Consider the following 19,330-nt stretch of genomic DNA (forward strand, 5'->3'; position numbering starts at 1 on the left):
AGGGCTCGCACCTTTGCTGCAATGGCCCTTCACACGGCCTTACGCTGGTGTACCTTGAGCGGCATGTATGTGAGAGACGAAGGGGAAATAATCAGTCACACAGTGTCATGTACCAACATCTATCACCACAGTATCAAGACACCTACTCATGACCATTTGTAAACTCCCAACATCACATACTGGGGGACACCTCAGAGGAGCACTCTGCATGGGCCAAAACCATGTGATTGCATGCATTCATGAGGGCGTATAGGGTCACAGATAATCACACACACATGCTGGATGACTGCACTGAACACCCTCGTTGGCTTGCAGACATAACCAGTCCCATGCATGTCTACAAACTACATAATCACATTTATACCTGTGTGTGTTTTGAAGCACTGTGTGCAGACACTGGGCCTAGTCTCTGGGTTCACAGTGATTCAGCCAACAGTGGCACACAGACACAATCTCCCAAGCAATTCCTGTCCTGGCACCTACATGTCCAACATCCTGTGGCCCTTGATGGCTGATAATGTAACACACACCACTCACACATAGAACTGCAGGCAGGTAAAACAGTGACATTCACTCCCTCGCCCTGGAGACAGCTTGTTTGTCAGTGAATGAGACAACCCCAAACCCTCAGGCATATCATGCTGAAGCACAAGTACATGTCTGACACCCCACCTGCCATACAGCTACCTTGACAATGACTTACCACTACATTGGGGCCACCATACAGCCTTGGGTACTGTGCCAGCACCTCATCCACCAGGACCTCTAGCTCCTCGCTTGTGAATGGACTGGCACGGATCTTCTCTGTCCTTGCCATCCCTGTGGTCACGGAAAACCTGTGGTGGAAGTGAGTGGTGAGGGGTCCAACGAAGCAGCAGGAGAGGGTCCCAGGCAGCAGGCACTTCAGGCAGCAGCAGGAGAGGGTCCCAGGCAGCAGCAGGAGACGGTCCCAGGCAGCAGGCACTTCAGGCAGCAGCAGGAGAGGGTCCCAGGCAGCAGCAGGAGAGGGTCCCAGGCAGCAGGCACTTCAGGCAGCAGCAGGAGATGGTCCCAGGCAGCAGCAGGAGAGGGTCCCAGGCAGCAGCAGGAGATGGTCCCATGTAGCAGGCACTTCAGGCAGAAGCCGGAGAGGGTCCCAAGCAGCAGCAGGAGAGGGTCCCAGGCAGCAGCTGTAGAGGGACCCAGGCAGCAGGCACATCAGGCAGCAGCAATAGATGGTCCCAGGCAGCAGGCACTTCAGGCAGCAGCAGGAGAGCATCCCAGGCAGCAGGCTCTGTGAGCAGTGGAAATGTGAGGCTCACTCCCACAGATTTATAGCCCCCTGGGCTCGTTTCTAAGGTGCAAAGCTGCAACAATTGGTTGTGTAGTTCTGCCTCATTCAAAATCATCCAATGACCGCCTCCGCGGAGTCGGAGCACGCATACCGCGATTTTCAAAACTGCATCATGCCACCGCGATCGTCGCTCCCATTGGCTGTTGGCAATGCTCCATGGCGGTGAAGCACCGCAGGGTCCCGGGGTGCACTACCGCGATGGTGCATCATTCAAATTCATCCAATGACCGCCTCCGCGGTGGCGGAGCACGCATACCGCGATTTTTAAAACTGCATCATGCCACCACGATCGTCGCTCCCATTGGCTGTAGGCAATGCTCCATGGCGGTGTCGCATCGCCGGGGCCAGGCGGTAGCTACCGCGATTTGGGTGCCGAGCATGCCCACCGCCATCTACACATGTCCATATGACAATGGCTACCACACTTGTGAAAGGGGTGGTGCTGGTGTCGCACCGCCGGGGCCAGGTGGTAGCTACCGCTATTTGGGCGGTGGAGCATGCCCACCGCCATCTACACATGTCCATATGCCAATGGCTACCGCACTTCAGGCAGCAGCAGGAGAGCGTCCCAGGCAGGAGCAGGAGAGGGTCCCAGGCAGCAGGCACTTCAGGCAGCAGCAGGAGAGGGTCCCAGGCAGCAGGCACTTCAGGCAGCAGCAGGAGAGGGTCCCAGGCAGCAGACACTTCAGGCAGCAGCAGGAGAGGGTCCCAGGCGGCAGCAGGAGAGGGTCCCAGGCAGCAGCAGGAGAAGGTCCCAGGCAGCAGCAGTTGAGGGTCCCAGGCAGCAGGCACATCAGGCAGCAGCAGGAGAGGGTCCCAGGCAGCAGGCACTTCAGGCAGCAGCAGGAGAGGGTCCCAGGCAGCAGCAGGAGAGGGTCCCAGGCAGCAGGCTCTGTGAGCAGTGGAAATGTGAGGCTCACTCCCACAGATTATTAGCCCCCTGGGCTCGTTTCTAAGGTGCAAAGCTGCACAATTGGTTGTGTAGGTCTGCCTCATTCAAAATCATCCAATGACCGCCTCCGCGGTGGCGGAGCACGCATACCGCGATTTTCAAAACTGCATCATGCTACCGCGATCGTCGCTCCCATTGGCTGTAGGCAATGCTCCATGGCGGTGTCCCACCGCGGGGTCCAGGAGGTAGCTACTGCGATTTGGGAGCCGGAGCATGCCCACCGCCATCTACACATGTCCATATGTCAATGGCTACGCACTTGTGAAAGGGGTGGTGCTGGTGTCGCACCGCCAGGGCCAGGCGGTAGCTACCGCGATTTGGGCGGCGGAGCATGCCCACCGCCATCTACACATGTCCATATGCCAATGGTTACCGCACTTGTGAAAGGGGTGGTGCTGGTGTCGCACCGCCGGGGCCAGTCGGTACCTACCACGATTTGGGCGGTGGAGCATGCCCACCGCCATCTACACATGTCCATATGCCAATGGCTACCGCACTTCAGGCAGCAGCAGGAGAGCGTCCCAGGCAGCAGCAGGAGAGGGTCCCAGGCAGCAGGCACTTCAGGCAGCAGCAGGAGAGGGTCCCAGGCAGCAGCAGGAGAGGGTCCCAGGCAGCAGGCACTTCAGGCAGCAGCAGGAGAGGGTCCCAGGCAGCAGCAGGAGAGGGTCCCAGGCAGCAGCAGGAGAAGGTCCCAGGCAGCAGCAGTAGAGGGTTCCAGGCAGCAGGCACTTCAGGCAGCAGCAGGAGAGGGTCCCAGGCAGCAGGCACTTCAGGCAGCAGCAGGAGAGGGTCCCAGGCAGCAGGCTCTGTGAGCAGTGGAAATGTGAGGCTCACTCCCACAGATTTATAGCCCCCTGGGCTCGTTTCTAAGATGCAAAGCTGCAACAATTGGTTGTGAAGTTCTGCCTCATTCAAAATCATCCAATGACTGCCTCCGCGGTGGCGGAGCACGCATACCGCGATTTTCAAAACTGCATCATGCCACCGCGATCGTCGCTCCCATTGGCTGTAGGCAATACTCCATGGCGGTGAAGAACCGCAGGGTCCCAGGGTGCGCTACCGCGATGGTGCATCGTTCAAATTCATCCAATGAGCGCCTCTGCAGTGGCGGAGCACGCATACCGCGATTTTCAAAACTGCATCATACCAGCGCGATCGTCGCTCCCATTGGCTGTAGGCAATGCTCCATGGCGGTGTCGCACCGCCGGGGCCAGGAGGTAGCTACCGCGATTTGGGCGGCCGAGCATGCCCACCGCCAACTACACATGTCCATATGCCAATGGCTACCGCACTTGTGAAAGGGGTGGTGCTGGTGTCGCACCGCCGGCGCCAGGCGGTACCTACTGCGATTTGGGCACATGCTATGGCAATGTCCATCGTGATCATTGCATCAGTAGACAGCAGCAACCTGGTTAAGGGCACATGATAGGGCACACAATTTGATTATCACATATGTTACACAGGTGGACGCACGTTATGTGTGAGGCACATTGGTCTGTGGTCCCTCCCATGTCAGTTGGGCATTTTATGGTGGCTGATGCTACACAGTGTTAAGCTGGTGTGAATTTTGTCTTAGGAATCAATGTGTTGTGTGTCAGTGCTGGCCTTGGCAATGCTTGTCCCACTGTATGGTGTTGTCACTTACTTATGCTTTCATTTTGAGCTCATGCACACTAGGGACATTTTTACAGCTACTGTGATCATTGTGTTTTGGATGTGTTCCAAGTGGTTCACAGTCAAAATATCGAGTAGTAAATATCGACCTACCAAAATATCGTGTTTGAAATTTCGAAGGTCATGAATATCGATGTCAAGAATATCGTTGGACAGAATATCGCTCTCAAGGTAAGTAATATCTATTTCATTTATATCGATGTAAGTAATATCGAAGTTAGTAATATCGATAGCATATATATCGATGTAACTAATTTCGATGTCACTAATATCGATATTTGTATTATTTTTATGTTTTTTATTATGTATGTGTTATATGTATTTAAGTATTTAAATTAATTCATATTATATATTAATACATTTATTTGTAAGTAAATTATATGTTTTAGTACCGGAGCGGGTTGTGGGTTTATAGGGGAATAGGGTGGGAAGTAATTTATTTGTAAATAATTAATTATTTTATGTGTAATTAATTTTTTATTTAATTAATAATTGGCAATTAATTAATTTTATTGATTAATTAATTATTAAATTGGTAATTAATGTTAATTTTTATTAAATGTTATGTTTTAGTACCTGAGTGGGTTGTGGGTTTATAGGGGAATAGGGTGGGAAGTAATTTAATTGTAATTAATAAAAAAATTTGATGTATAATGTATTTAGTAATAATCTATTATTTGGAAATTAATTATTTTAATTGATAAATTAATTATTTAATTGGTAATTATTGTTAATTTTTATTAAATGTGATGTTTTAGTATTGGAGCGTGTTGTGGTTTTATAGGGGTATTGGGTGGGAAGTAATTTAATTGTAAATATTTAATTATGTAAACAAATTGTTTACTGATAATTAATGTATTAATTAATTATTAATTGGCAAATTATTTTTAAACATAAAAAATGTATTTAATTGGGAATTAATATTTTTAAATCATAATTATTTTTCAATAACTAGAAAAAATCATTAATTAATTGGTAAACTTTTTAATTTTTTAAAAATATTTTGTATATTGTTTCTTAAATTTTAATAGTAATTAAAAAATTTTTTTTTAATGATAACTAGTTATTTTTATTATTTTCATTATTTGGTGAGTAATATTTAATTATTATTATTTAATGGTGTTTGTTGTTAATTTATTGACAATTATTTTTTTTAAGTGTCATTGGTTTTATTAATTAGTAATTGTATTTTATTGATGTTGATGTATTTAAAAATGGATATATACATTATTTCAAATATAAGAATGATTTATAAGTATGTTAAAATAAAAATCTACGCTATTAAACACTTTCCCTGGTGTTGCACCCTCTGGAGTGGGAATAGTAATTTTTACCCACCCGCTATCCAACGTTTTCCCTACAGTTGCACTCTCTGGAGTGGAAATAGTAATTTGTACCCACCCACTATCCAACGTTTTCCCTACTGTTGCGCTCACTGGAGTGGAAATAGTAATTTTTACCCACCCGCTATCCCACGCTTTCCCTACTGTAGCACTCTCTGGAATGGGAATAGTGATTTTTACACACCCACTATCGAACGCTTTCCCTACTGTTGCACTCTTTTTTACCCCTACGCTATCCAACTCTTTCCCTACTGTTGGACTCTTTGGAGTTGGAATAGTAATTTTACCCCTACACTATCCAACGCTTTCCCTACTGTTGCACCCACTGGAGTGGGAATAGTAATTTTTACCCACCCGCTACCCAACGCTTTCCCTACTGTTGCACTCTCTGGAGTGGGAATAGTAATTTTTCCCCCTACGCTATCCAACTCTTTCCCTACTGTTGCACTCTTTGGAGTTGGAATAGTAATTTTACCCCTACGCTATCCAACGCTTTCACTACTGTTGCACCCACTGGAGTGGGAATAGTAATTTTTACCCACCCGCTATCCAACGCTTTCCCAACTGTTGCACTCTCTGGAGTGGGAATAGTAATTTTTCCCCCTACGGTATCCAACTCTTTCCCTACTGTTCCACTCTTTGGAGTTGGAATAGTAATTTTACCCCTACGCTATCCAACGCTTTCCCTACTGTTGCACCCACTGGAGTGGGAATACTAATTTTTCCCCCTACGCTATCCAACTCTTTCTCTACTGTTCCACTCTTTGGAGTTGGAATAGTAATTTTACCCCTAAGCTATCCAACTCTTTCCCTACTGTTGTACCCTCTGGAGTTTGAATAGTAATTTTTACCCACCCGCTATCCAACGCTTTCCCTACTGTTGCACTCTCTGGAGGGGGAATAGTAATTTTTCCCCCTACGCTATCCAACTCTTTCCCTACTGTTGCACTCTTTGGAGTTGGAATAGTAATTTTACCCCTACGCTATCCAACGCTTTCCCTACTGTTCCACTCTTTGGAGTTGGAATAGTAATTTTACCCCTACGCTATCCAACGCTTTCCCTACTATTGCACCCACTGGAATGGGAATAGTAATTTTTCCCCCTACGCTATCTAACTCTTTCCCTACTGTTGCACTCTTTGGAGTTGGAATAGTAATTTTACCCCTACGCTATCCAACTTTTTCCCTACTGTTGCACCCACTGGAGTGGAAATAGTAATTTTTACTCACCCGCTATCCAACGTTTTCCCTCCTTTTGCACTCACTGGAGTGGGAATAGTAATTTTTACCAACTTGCTATCCTACGCTTTCCCTACTGTTGCACTCTCTGGAGTGGGAATAGTAATTTTTATACGTACGCTATCCAACGCTTTCCCTACTGTTGCACTCTTTGAAATTTGAATAGTAATTTTTACCCTTACGCTATACAATATTATTTATATTTATTTATGTATTTAATATTTTACATAATGTTGTATTTAATTAATTTTAAAAATATTAAAAGTATATTTAATTGTTGTCATTTATTAAATATAATTATGTATTATTATTTATGTTATTATTTTATGAGTGTTGATGTATTTTTTATTTATATTATTTGTTAATATTTTTAATTAATTTAATAAATATATATATATTAATTAAGTATATATTATATATTGTATGTTTAATTTTAATTAAATGTTTAATATTAAATATGTTTTATTTATTCATTTGAAACATTATATCAAATTTTAAAATACGTTTAAATTATATATAAGTATTATTTATTTAATTTAACGTTTTTTTTACTGAAAAAACCCGATATTTTTTATTACAATATTTTTAACATCGATATTTTATTTTCGATATTTTTGTACTTACCATGTTGTAGATAGGGTGTCGATATACTTGCCTTCGATATTCCAGCGCCGATATTTTGTCTGTCGATATTTGCATGCTCGATATTCTGTCATAGATTCGTTCCAAGTTACATACATGTATTGATGTGTGACAGGTACAGCAGATGTGAATGAGACAGTCATGATCATCTTACACACGTTGTTGGATGTTACGGTACAAGGCGTACTAATGTGTAATGTGTGTTTGCGTATGTGTGCATTCACATTGACCAATGGGTTGTTTGTGTCACTTGTGTATTGCTAATGGATAGGTGTGCCCTCGGTGTGTCTTATATGTCCACCCATGTGACATGGTGTGCCACACATATCTCATGGCAGTCTTTGCTTTACCGTCACATCCTTACATGTATGTGCAGTGTCCCTCTCAGGATGGTTGTCAGTGACATGTGTCCATTTACATCTCAACTAGGAGGAGGCCTAATCTCATACGTCACCTGACAATGCTGGAGGACATGGAGGATATAGCGATCATTCGCAAGTTTCGCCTCAACAGACCGACACTGAAGACCCTTTGTGATCTGTTGGAGTCCCACCTGCAGCCTCGTCGCCACTACCCAACAGCATTCACAACCACATACAAAGTGTTGGCAGCCCTCCACTTTTTTGCAGCTGGTTCCTTCTAGTAGACTGTGGCCAGCGCTGCAGGCATGTCGCAACCTATGTTCAGCATGGTGCTGAGGGATGTACTTGCAGCCGTGATGTTATTTAAGGATAGACACATACATTTCCCTAGGGGAGCAGAATTGGCCGGTGTGAAGGGTGACTTCTATCCCCTTGGGCACATCCCACATGTTGTTGGTGCCATCGATTGCACCCATGTAGGTCTGGTGCCACCACAGGCGAATGAGCACATTTTCAGAAATTGGAAACATTATCATTCGATTAATGTGCAGGTGGGGTGCCTTGTGGACATGACCGTATCACATGTGTGTGCAAGATTCCCCGGCTCTGCCCATGATTCTTACATCCTGAGGAACAGCATTGTGCTCCCGGATGATGGCAAATCTGGTACCCCCTTCCTTGACAGGACAGGAGGAGCACTGGCATACTCGCCTGGGAAGGTCTGCAAGATCGTTGTGGCATGCTGTATGCTGCACAACCTGGCCATTCACAAGGGAATCCCCCTGCTCCTGGACGATGATGAGGACCCAAGACCCCTGCCTGTTCATGGCCATGAGTCCAGTGATGAGGACAGTGGAGAGGAGGAAGGAGTTTACATGCGTCAACAGCTCATCAACCGCTACTTCACTTGAAGGTGTGTAAAGATGTACGACTTGTACATTGTCTGTTGTGTTTGTTGTTGTTGTGCAGGGCTATCTGCGGATGGTACAGACAGGCACATGTTGAGTCACCTGTGTGTAGGAAAGGTGTCATTGATGTTCCATATGTGGAGGTATGCTGGACTCGAATTGTTAACACCTGCTGCACATGGTGATGTACGCCTGTAGTCTCATGTGTATGTTTTGTGTAGTGTTATGTCTGTGATGCCACAATGACACCAGTGACTGTTGTTCTGTTGTGTCTCCCTAGACAGAATATTCCTGCCCTACATACTGTACATCATTTGAACACATCATGGACATTTTCTAATCTGTACATATTGCACTAAAAATGATACAGCACAAGATCTGGTGCGTCCGGTTTTTTATTTGCAAAGTGGACATGTGAGGGGTGCGGGAATATTTACATGAAGGTGGTGAATGGGCAGTGATTTGACAGTCATGGTGGATGAGATGCAAGAGTAGACACCACGTGGATGTGGTCACCCAGTCCATCAGACAAGTGCCATTGCCAAGGCAGTGTGAGGAAGGACAGTCCGAACAGTCAATGCAGTGGGGAAGAGGGTTGGCATCAGGGCTGGCTCCGTGACTGGCGTATGGCTGGTGCTTTGCCTCCGGAGACTCCCAGGGTCTTCTTTAAACGCCCCCTTGATCTTTTTGGCGGTAGGGGGCCTGCTGAATGGCCAGCGGCGTCAGAGGACTCGCCCCTCTCTGTTCGCACAGGGGAGAATGGTGCACTGTCATCCTGCGGCACAACAGAAGGGGGAGGAGGTGTTGGTTGTGCTGCAGGCCTGTCCCTCTGCAACGCCACTTTCTGGGCCATGAGGTCCACCATTTGACTAAGGCGTGTGTCGATGGACCTCATCGGTCCAGTTTGTCCCTGGACCTGTTCATATGCACCGATGACTCTGGTGAAGTGGTCCAGGGATGGTGTGCCTACCTCCTGAGGTCTGGGGGGACCCGGACCTGTTGCCTCACCACAGTGGGTCCTCACACACTCTCCCTGCCCTCCACAGTTGGTGTTGTGTCCTGGTCGTCCCCTGGGACAGGGAGGGTCCTGGTAGTGGTGGCTGAAGTGGCAGCGGTGGAGGCACAGGCCATGATTGCAGGGGTCTGCTGTGCAGTTGTTGGTGCAGCAGACGTGGTGGTGGGGAGGATGGGGTCCTGGGACCTGTTTGGCCTTGGCACACCAGATGGGCCGGCCAGGAGCTCATCATCCAAACTATCCTGGGAGTCAACATCCGAGAGTCCATGTACCGGGGGTGGAGACTGGCTCTGCTGGTCGTTGTTGTCATCAGCAGCGAGTCCTTCATCACCTGTGGATTGGATTGTGAATGGTCATTGTTGGTCTCTGTGCAAGTATTCTGTTAGCTGAGTGAAATCAACTGTCTGTAGACTACACAATTGAGAGATCTTCACTATTATTAGTAATGACATTACTGGCGGTAATTACATGGTGGAGAGGAACATGAATAACTGGTACATGTAATGTATCGATGCATTGCATGCAACTGCTGCTGTGTGTTGTGGTACAGGCCTCCCTCCTCCAAACAGACCTCCCAAGCAAGATGGATACATACCTGTTAGGTGAGGGCGGACAATGCATAGGCTGACACATTCTCCTGGGTGGTATGGGGAGGGCTCCATCTTGGTAGGCTGTGGGACAGGGGGCATGTGGGAGCTGTAGTACAGGCCTCCCTCCCCCAAACAGATCTCCCAAGCAAGATGGATACATACCTGTTAGGTGAGGTGAGCGTGGACAATGCAATGGCTGACACATGCTCCTGGGTGGTGTGAGGGGAGGGCTCCATCTTGGTAGGCTGTGGGACAGGGGGCATGGTGGGAGTTGTAGGACAGGCCTCCCTCCCCCAAACAGACCTCCCAAGCAAGATGGATACATACCTGTTAGGTGAGGGTGGACAATGCAATGGCTGACACATGCTCCTGGGTGGTGTGGGGGAGGGCTCCATCTTGGTAGGCTGTGGGACAGGGGGCATGGTGGGAGTTGTAGAGCAGGCCTCCCTCCCCCAAACAGACCTCCCAAGCAAGATGGATATATACCTGTTAGGTGAGGGTAGACAATGCAATGGCTGACACATGCTCCTGGGTGGTGTGGGGGGAGGGCTCCATCTTGGTAGGCTGTGGGACAGGGGGCATGGTGGGAGTTGTAGTACAGGCCTCCCTCCCCTAAACAGACCTCCCAAGCAAGATGGATACATACCTGTTAGGTGAGGATGGACAATTCAATGGTGTTTGGGTTGTGCAAGGTAGTACTTATCAGTGTGTTAGTTGACATTAGTTTGTACTTACCAGCCTCCACTCCCCCGGCTACTCCTGTGAGACTCTCAGGATGCAGTATGGCAAGCCCCTTCTCCTCCCATTGTGTGAATGTTTTTGGTGGAATGGGAGGGCCACCGCCAGTCCTCTCAGCCAGCTCCCGGTTCTTGCTTCTCCTCTCTTTGACAACCCTCTTGAGATCATGCCACTGCTTTATGATCTCCTTCTTGAATCGTGGGGTGGTCCCTACTGCATTGACCCTTTGAACTATCCTTTCCCACATTTGTGTCCATGTGGCTAATGGTGTCTGTTGGACCAGGCTATCAAACAGTTGTGGTTCCACTCTCACTATCTCATCGACCATGACTGTCAACTCACTCTCTGTGAATGTTGGCATTTTCTGTGCTGCCATGGTGCGTGGTGTATGAAGTATTTGTGGGTGTAGGGGTGGGTGTGGTGTTGAGGTGTGAGGTGTGTTGTGTGGTGGGATATTGTTGGTGCTGGTGTGATGGCGGTTGTGATGGTGGTAGTGGTGCTGGTGGTGGTGTGTGTGCCGTGTGCTTTTGCCTCTCCTGTCAGATGTGGTGTTTGGCCTTCTCTTCTGGAGTGTTGCAAAGGATTGTGGTCAATGAAGTGGCTGGTTTTATGCTCAGCTGCGTGGGAGTGTCCAAAAAGTATTTTGATGTCAGGTGTGTTGTGGGTGTAGGTCAATGGATTTGTATTATTTTTTGGGGATCTGTTCTTTAATTGTTTTGTGTATTTGTGGGGCATGACTACTTTACTTTGTGCCAGTTTTGGCATCTTTGCAGTGTTTTGGCATCAACCGGCATGTTTTTCATGTTTGATCGGCTGCGGTAGCTATGCCGCAGCTCTTCCACTATCTCTCCCATTCACTCCTGTTTGCGACCGCGGCGGTCGGAAACACCGGATCGTACCACGGGACCATCGGGGATATACAAATTTCCCGTGCGATGTCTCCCCTTTTCTTGCGGAGGGTTGTGAGTTTTCTGCTGCGTTTCCGACCGCCAAGGTCGGATTTTGGACGTCTCCGCCCGCCTCGAACGGTTTTTGTTAGCCCACTACGACCGCGGTAGGTCTTTTTCGGCGGATAATCCTAATTTGACCACACGGTTCATCCGCGGTACCGGCGGGCAGTTATTTCCCGCCTCCATGGTGGTCGGGGTGGTTTTCCACCCGCTATCCTAATGGGGCCCCAAGGACCTAGCCCCGGTTATTTTACATTTCACAAATGCCTTCCTGAAGCAACCACCAAAAGTCCAACGAGTCACAGTACCCACAAAGGGCGGGCAATGTAGCCTACTTTCCACATATTGTTAACAAATTAACAATTTGTATCTAAAAATGTAAAAACATTTGAATGTTTTCTGAATCATGCCAGGTTTCACTTAATGTTTGCAAGTATGTTTTGTGTTTGAACAAACAAAATGACCAACTAACATGTTTTGAAATAAAGATTGCAACATGTATTTAAAGAAATGCTTATAACAATCATCTAACTTAAGTAGATTCAATAAATTACTGTTTTTGTTAATGGTATAGGTTTCATCATCAGGCTTTAATGGAAATTAAAATTTTAGAACTGCTTCGAAGAAAAGACAAGGATGGCAGTCACAACATTGTACGCATGAAAGAATACTTTTACTTCCGTAACCATCTCTGTATATCCTTTGAATTACTGGGGTAAGCTACGCTGTCTTTACCATATGTCTACAGATAGAAATACTTTCATTTGGACGAAAAGTATTTTGCCTTAACAAGACAATAAGCTAATCTGAAAATAAATTTGATCTGTTTTGTTTTTACACAAAATTGTACCCATACATATATCCTAAACAATAATAAACCTATTAGAGACTTTTTGGGGTCTGATTAGTTTCGATTGACACTGTTCTTCTGATACATGTTGCCATCTGAAAGCTCTACAGCTTAGTACCTTTTTCCATCTAACAAATACCCTGGGCTAAGTTTGTGTTTTTTAGGTGCTGGAAGAGCACTTTGTGTTGGTCACCAGCTGCTACAAGTGATGATAGAGGGGTTGAGTTAATGTTTTGGGGACAGAGTACCCTTGTTGTTAAACAGTCGGAATTCCTGCCTCATATAGATGCGGGCAGACCGAAAATATGTTGTCGATGGAACCTACTCCAGCTCCATCACTGACATACTCATCTGACTGCCTGACAAAGTACACGCCATTGGAGGTTAGCCAACCAACTGCCTGCTTTACTATCTTTCACCACAAGGTTTAGGGATGAGGGACAGTAAAAAATAGAAGAACACTCCCATGGTGTGAGGTCCATTCATTTGACTTTTTTTGGGAGATTGTTTTTGGAAAAAGCTAAACTTTGTAACGGTTCGCAGGACTGCCATCCTGCTTGACAGAGCCTTCTTTCATACCTTTGAAAAAATTATAGCAGTTCCTTACAATATGAGAGCTGTCCATGGAACTGCCAGCAACTTTAAATATGGTGGGTAAAGGTCCCTCTGCATGGTGGGGGCAGTGTCCTCTACCATCCTGATTGAAGAGGACTTGACTGCCATTCTCTAAATCAACCCAGAGCCGTTTGCATCTATGAGGCTTTAGCCTCAGCTGCAGCAATGAGTCTATTTCTACGCTGGCATTTGGATGACAAGTATGCCTTTGCCACCCTCGAAGACAGGGAGGGCATTTTCCTTGATAAATACCTTTAGAAGGTTAAAATTTCCATTCAATACCACATGCTCCATCCTTTCTCCTATTTTGTGCAAAATATACCTTAATCCATGTTTTGTCTTTATTTGACAGTTTGGCAATAAAATACATTATAACTAAAACCTCTAAGAGACTCCATGAAGAAAATCTGGCAGCAGAAATACACGTATGGTGTAAGATGATTCTGTGTCTGACCATGCCTGACACTAAACCCATCTATGAAGGAATTCCTGTTGCCTGTGCATAAAAGTTACTCCATTACCATTGATGTACAGATGTAGAAGACTATACAGGCAAAATTACAAAAAGTGACACTGGAATATTTTCCAGGTTTCATGGTGGGGGACAGAATTGTTTAAACGATATTGGACTATGCCGTGAGTAATTATGAGCAAAGTTGACGTTAAGATAGCCCGCTCCAATTTTGTGATTGCCTGCTCCTGACTATTGTGAACTAACCTGAGAAGCTAAGTTTCCCCCACCCCCGATTTATGTTTCTGCTGATCTTAGAGTAAATAAAGGAGTGCTGCTGGAGGTTGTCCTGGGCTCATAGGACCGTTAAAACCTAAGGAGAGAACTTGTGATTGGGTGAAGGTGGCTGCGTAGACATTTAGCTAGAACCCAGGTCTGTGTTTGATCATGTTTGCAGCTTGCTGGACTGAGAGGGTTGAGGCACTGGCAGACTGCGACACTAGAAGAGACCCTTGGACTCACCTCAGTAACCATATGCAGCTGCAGAGGAAGAGAGGATATTCAGGGTCATGGAGAATTGTGAGCCTACTGAGTGATGAACACACAAAAAGTGCTGCAGTTTGTCTCCTCTTTATCCTGACTATAATAACAGATCTTGTCCCATGGGGGAAAAAAAGACAAAGATTTTATTGGAAAAGTCTCAACGATATTATTGCTACATTCTTCATCATTGGCTTGTCCACCGCACCATGTAAATTTAATCCCAACTTGGTGGTCTCAAACTCCCATGGTATATCAGGAGTCCAGATACATCAATAGAACAACCTCTGTATAATCCCAAGGCAATACCTTTATTTAGTGGGTACACAGGACAGGATTAAAAACAAATTTAAGAATGATATAGTCATCTTATGCCTCGGACGTCCTTTCAAGCAATAATTTGCCAGCACGTTTCAGCCACTCCAAGATCCCAAAAAGAAGGTCTAGGGTCTCCATCAGGGCAACACAGGTACCCCTAAAGTCTGCCCTGCATCCTCACACTTACATGCAGTTAAGAATATGTCTTACCTCTAACAGTCTTGTAGGTTATTTTTTACCAGTGGATAATAAAACAATGTTATAATTCTAGTCACATTTATCAGAATATTATGCTTGTCTTGTAGTTCATTCTGTCTTTTTATTCACCTAGAAGTATTTTAAATCATATAAGATATTTAAATACCATAGTACACAACCTGTGTTACACTTACTGTATAATATCACACATGGCATGGGTGAAAAACAGCAGTGAGCATGACTGACTCCTGCAACTATTTGCCTTATTTTTACAAGACTAATAGTCACACCGATGGGGGACCAATCCTATATTCACACACTTAATGACAGTAGACAATGGATTTTCTGTCTTTCTTCATATATTATCATGGTAATGTATTCTCACACATGTCAGGGTCATACTAGGAATGTAGTAAAGAATCCTCCTTTCTTAAAGTCTATCTGCCCATCATTCTAGATAATTGAGTGTAACTAAACAGGTATGAGGATATACCCTTTCTCATCATATATGGGCTACTAAATGGGCCTGTCCTTGAGTAACACTCCCAGCCTGGGTACTGATGTCTGCTATATCTCTAGATGTTGAATGACTGTCACATATTTTTCACTGTTATTGCAGTTTACCTCTTTTATACATTATGATAACACTCTTGCTGGTGTCCCTTTTTTAGGTAGAGCTTTTGAGACCTGTTGTAACTTGTCTTGTGGGCTTAAAGCCACCCCCCTGCTTTCAATGTGTTTGTTTCAGTGTCCTTTAAACATCCTTACCTGCTAATGGTCAGTCCTGCCTCTTTGTCCCTCCTTTTTCTCATCTGTTCCTCCCAGGCATCAGGCACTAAGTACTGTTTCATTATGCTATAGTACTTTATCTGATTTTTGGGGGACTTTTTTTTCTTGGTTGCCTACTCTGTTACCTCCTGCCTGTGCTCAGCATTGGTGCCATGGCTGCTTAGATTTTACTATAGCATTCTTCCCTCCCACCTTCTCTTAATGTCACTGTTGGTTTAGTTGTGCCCCATGCCATGCCTCCTGCGCCTTTGCTCGTGTTTCTTTAGCTTTTTTGCACTTTTCATTCTCCACCGTGAGTTGGGCTATTTTTTGGTAAGATATTTGTTAGGTTTGGGCTTCCTTTTGAGGGGATTGGGCTTGTTGAAATTTTCTTTGTAAGAGGAAAGAGGAATTGCAGCCCCTCACACACACACACATAAGGGTGAATACCCTGAAAGCAGGTGGTCATGATAAATCGCTGCAACAGAAGCAGACATTGAGCTCCCTGTCTACAATATGGTTGGTTACCTGCATGTTACAGGCTGCGCTTTGCATAGGTACATTTTCTTTATTTCTATTATCGATTCACATCTTCGCCACAACCTCAAATCTGTCATTCAGTTGAATGTTAAAACCTTGGTTTTGTTTTTTTATTACAACTTCATTTGAAACTCACGGTTCCACCTTATTCAGGATGGACGTTCACAGGACTTGTCCTTTCATAAGTGAGGTTTGTCTAGTGTGTAAAACTTACACAAAATATTTACACACATGGTAGTCCTTACTTAAATTCTATATTTCAGATGTATAAAAAAAGGGGTTCAGCCTTGTTCAACTGGCCGTTGACAGGCAATCCCGGAAATGGGGCGTAGTTTTTACCCTAATGTGTATGAAAAGCTTCCGGAACTGTAAATACGGCCCATGCGCAAGCATGATAGCGGGACCCCCGACCTCGAGTGAGCATTCAACTATACGTAGGAGAAAATAATCAAACCAGAGCTTCAACCTTCAGACTGTGAGGTTTTCTGGGTTGGGTGAAAGAGGCGAGCCTCGAGAGAGTGAATGCAAATAGTTCACTGGGAAGTGTGCTTGCGTTGAACAGTGTGGTGGTAGGGGCTCTGCTGTATATATATATCGATCCTGCACGCTAGTAGTTCACATACGGGTCATCTCATCAGAAGCATCCCCTATGGGGAGTTTTTGAGGATGCGTAGAATCTGCAGTTCGGAGTCTGATTTGGAGGTATGCCAAAGTGAGGCTTTTAATAGATTCTGTGCTCGTGGTTATAGTGCCTCATTATTACAGGAGGCGAAAGACAAGGCAAACAGCTCTAGCAGAGAAGAATGTCTCACTGTAGGCAGTACAAACACCACCCATGAACCAGAGGAGTCAAATGACAAGATTAGCCTTATCACTACTTTTAATGTGGAGGAAAGGAAAGTGAGGGGGATACTTAAAATACATTGGCCGTTACTCAAAACCGACGTCAGTTTAGCTTCGATGTTACCAGATGAACCTTCAATTAATTTAAGGAGAGCACCCTCCATGAGGGATGTTCTAGTTAAATCCAGTCCTGAAGTAATATTAAAGAAAAATTGGTTATCGAACAAATATGGTTTTCATAAGTGTATCTCATGCAGAGCATGCAAGTTTGGTATCAACACCAAGGAATATTACTCTGCATTTGATCCTAAACCTATACAGATTAAAGGACATTACACCTGTCGCACTGACTTCGTGGTTTATGTACTCCAGTGTACTTGTGGGCTCAAGTACATTGGGAGTACTAAACTAGAGGCTTTTAATCGTATCCTCCAGCACCTAAGAGCGATTGTCAATTCGGATGAAAGTTATCCAGTAGCGTGCCACTTCGAATTGGTCCACAAGAGGAATTTGAATGATTTAAAATACTTCATCATTGATGCAGTACCCAAAAACATCAGGGGTGGCAACAGAGAAAGACAACTTAGACAGCTGGAAAGTAAATACATTTTTCTTCTTGATACCAGGATCTCTTAAGGGATGAATACAGGGGAGGATTTGCACTGTTTTTTATAATGTTACAGTATAGTCTTGTTGAATATATCCTTCTTTTTAAAGAACCCCCCTGTGTGTACAGATTTAGATATAGGGCATCTATGCTGGCATCCTCACCGTATATTATAACTTGTATTTCCTAGGTATCAGTCATAATTGTCACATTTGAGTTTTCTTCTGTTTGTCAATCTGTTGCCCTCATTGTGAGTTTTCCTAACTTTTGAGTCCGTTCCTCAGGAGCCAAACCAGTGTGTAAAGTAACCTTATATATATTAGGGACACGAATAAGGGAATTTGCCTTCATTGGCAGCATCTTCTGTTGGAATAGGGCACTATGCCATAATATTCTAGTCCTGAATGCCTTTATTTTGATATTTGATTACATATATATCCTTTCACTGTATTGTTGTTTAACGTAGTACTAGAACATGTGGATCATCATTATAGTGATTTTAAACATGTTTTCTTCTAATGTTTCCCTGCTAATTAGTGATACATTTTTAAACTTGGCGAAGTGATATGGTGATTTCATATCTATCTCCAAGTTCACCATAATTTTGCACTATGCACTAATTTGCGCTTATATATAGATCATTTGCACTAGCACTTTCAGTCTGTGTGTGGGCCATTTACATTTAACGTTACAGCATTGTATATAGACGATTTTAAGAAATAGGCAGTTTAAGCTTGTTGCACATTCTTTATTAATCCGATGTGGTCGGACATTTTTATCATACTTCCTTTATGTGGTTTTATTCTGATGTGTAATATCCCACTAAAACGGAATGGTGTCCAAATTGGTATTTATGAAATTTGTTATTTACCAAATGAATGGAAAATGGTGTTATTTAATTACCACATCGGACATGAATGCACTTTCTTCAGAATGTGTTTTTTATAATGTGTTTTCTATGTCTGTGCCCTGGAAACGCCCAGCCACTGAGCGTACACAGTATTTAAACACAGCTATTGGTTCCTATTGTCATGTGAACAAGGCTACAGTGACGTAGACGAAACGCGTCATGCTGGAGACGAGGGGTCAATAAACCACCTTTTGCATTTACTTCAAGCGCTTTTTTTGTGGTCTGTACCTGTATCAACATCGGCATCCAGGACCGACAGGCAGAAGTTGGGATCGAATATATATATGTGATCAAAGCTTTTGGTAGCCGAAACGCGCCATGGCAGACTGGTGTTGGGTGCAATATAACTCTAAACACCACGAGTTGGGTCTCGTCTCGTCTTTACCTCAATTTGGCTGTATGCTGTACTGCTGAGGACATTACATATCGTATATATATATATATATATATATATATACACATATATATATATGAAAACAAACTTCTCCACAAAAAGAAGAACAGCAGCCACACGGGGGGATCCTTTGGAAGCACCTTTATTCATGTTTTAATGGCGAATGCATTTCGGCAATTTTATGCCTTCGTCAGCGACCAAGATGTATCGCACGCACTTCCAATCTCGCTGAATGTACAAAGTCAGCCGCACCCTCTTGATAAAGCGAGCGGCCACGCCCCTTGATGTCATGTCACGCACCGGTTACACTTCCTTGTATGCCACGGAACTGCAACACCCAGAACACAATACAGGATTCCAGGTAGGTAGCGTAGTAAAGTCTCAACACAGTGGTTTGGGGCGTCACAGTGACTGGCGAAAAAGGGAAACTTAAGGTGCAGTCTTGAAAACCTTGAACAAAGTTTCTCCCTCGGGTCCCCAACACGCCTTAGCCAGTCAATCCAAGTGTTCATAGCCACAGGAGCAAGCCTGTTAGAACTCGCCCAAGGTC

The 19,330-nt window shown here is 44.9% G+C and overlaps 1 protein-coding gene across 3 annotated transcripts in view; it reads left to right on the plus strand.

Annotated features, from left to right (window-relative positions):
- The window catches only part of DYRK4 (dual specificity tyrosine phosphorylation regulated kinase 4), a 977,358-nt gene that overhangs the window by 488,738 nt on the left and 469,290 nt on the right, over positions 1 to 19,330 (plus strand). For all 3 annotated transcript variants that reach the window (XM_078654210.1, XM_078654204.1, XM_078654218.1), the window contains exon 6: positions 12,321 to 12,461. In XM_078654210.1, coding sequence (XP_078510336.1) covers positions 12,321 to 12,461 — 141 coding nt within the window. The remainder of the gene's footprint in view (positions 1 to 12,320; positions 12,462 to 19,330) is intronic.

This window comes from Lissotriton helveticus, chromosome 1_1, assembly GCF_964261635.1.
Source record: "Lissotriton helveticus chromosome 1_1, aLisHel1.1, whole genome shotgun sequence".
Taxonomy (NCBI): Eukaryota; Metazoa; Chordata; class Amphibia; order Caudata; family Salamandridae; genus Lissotriton; species Lissotriton helveticus.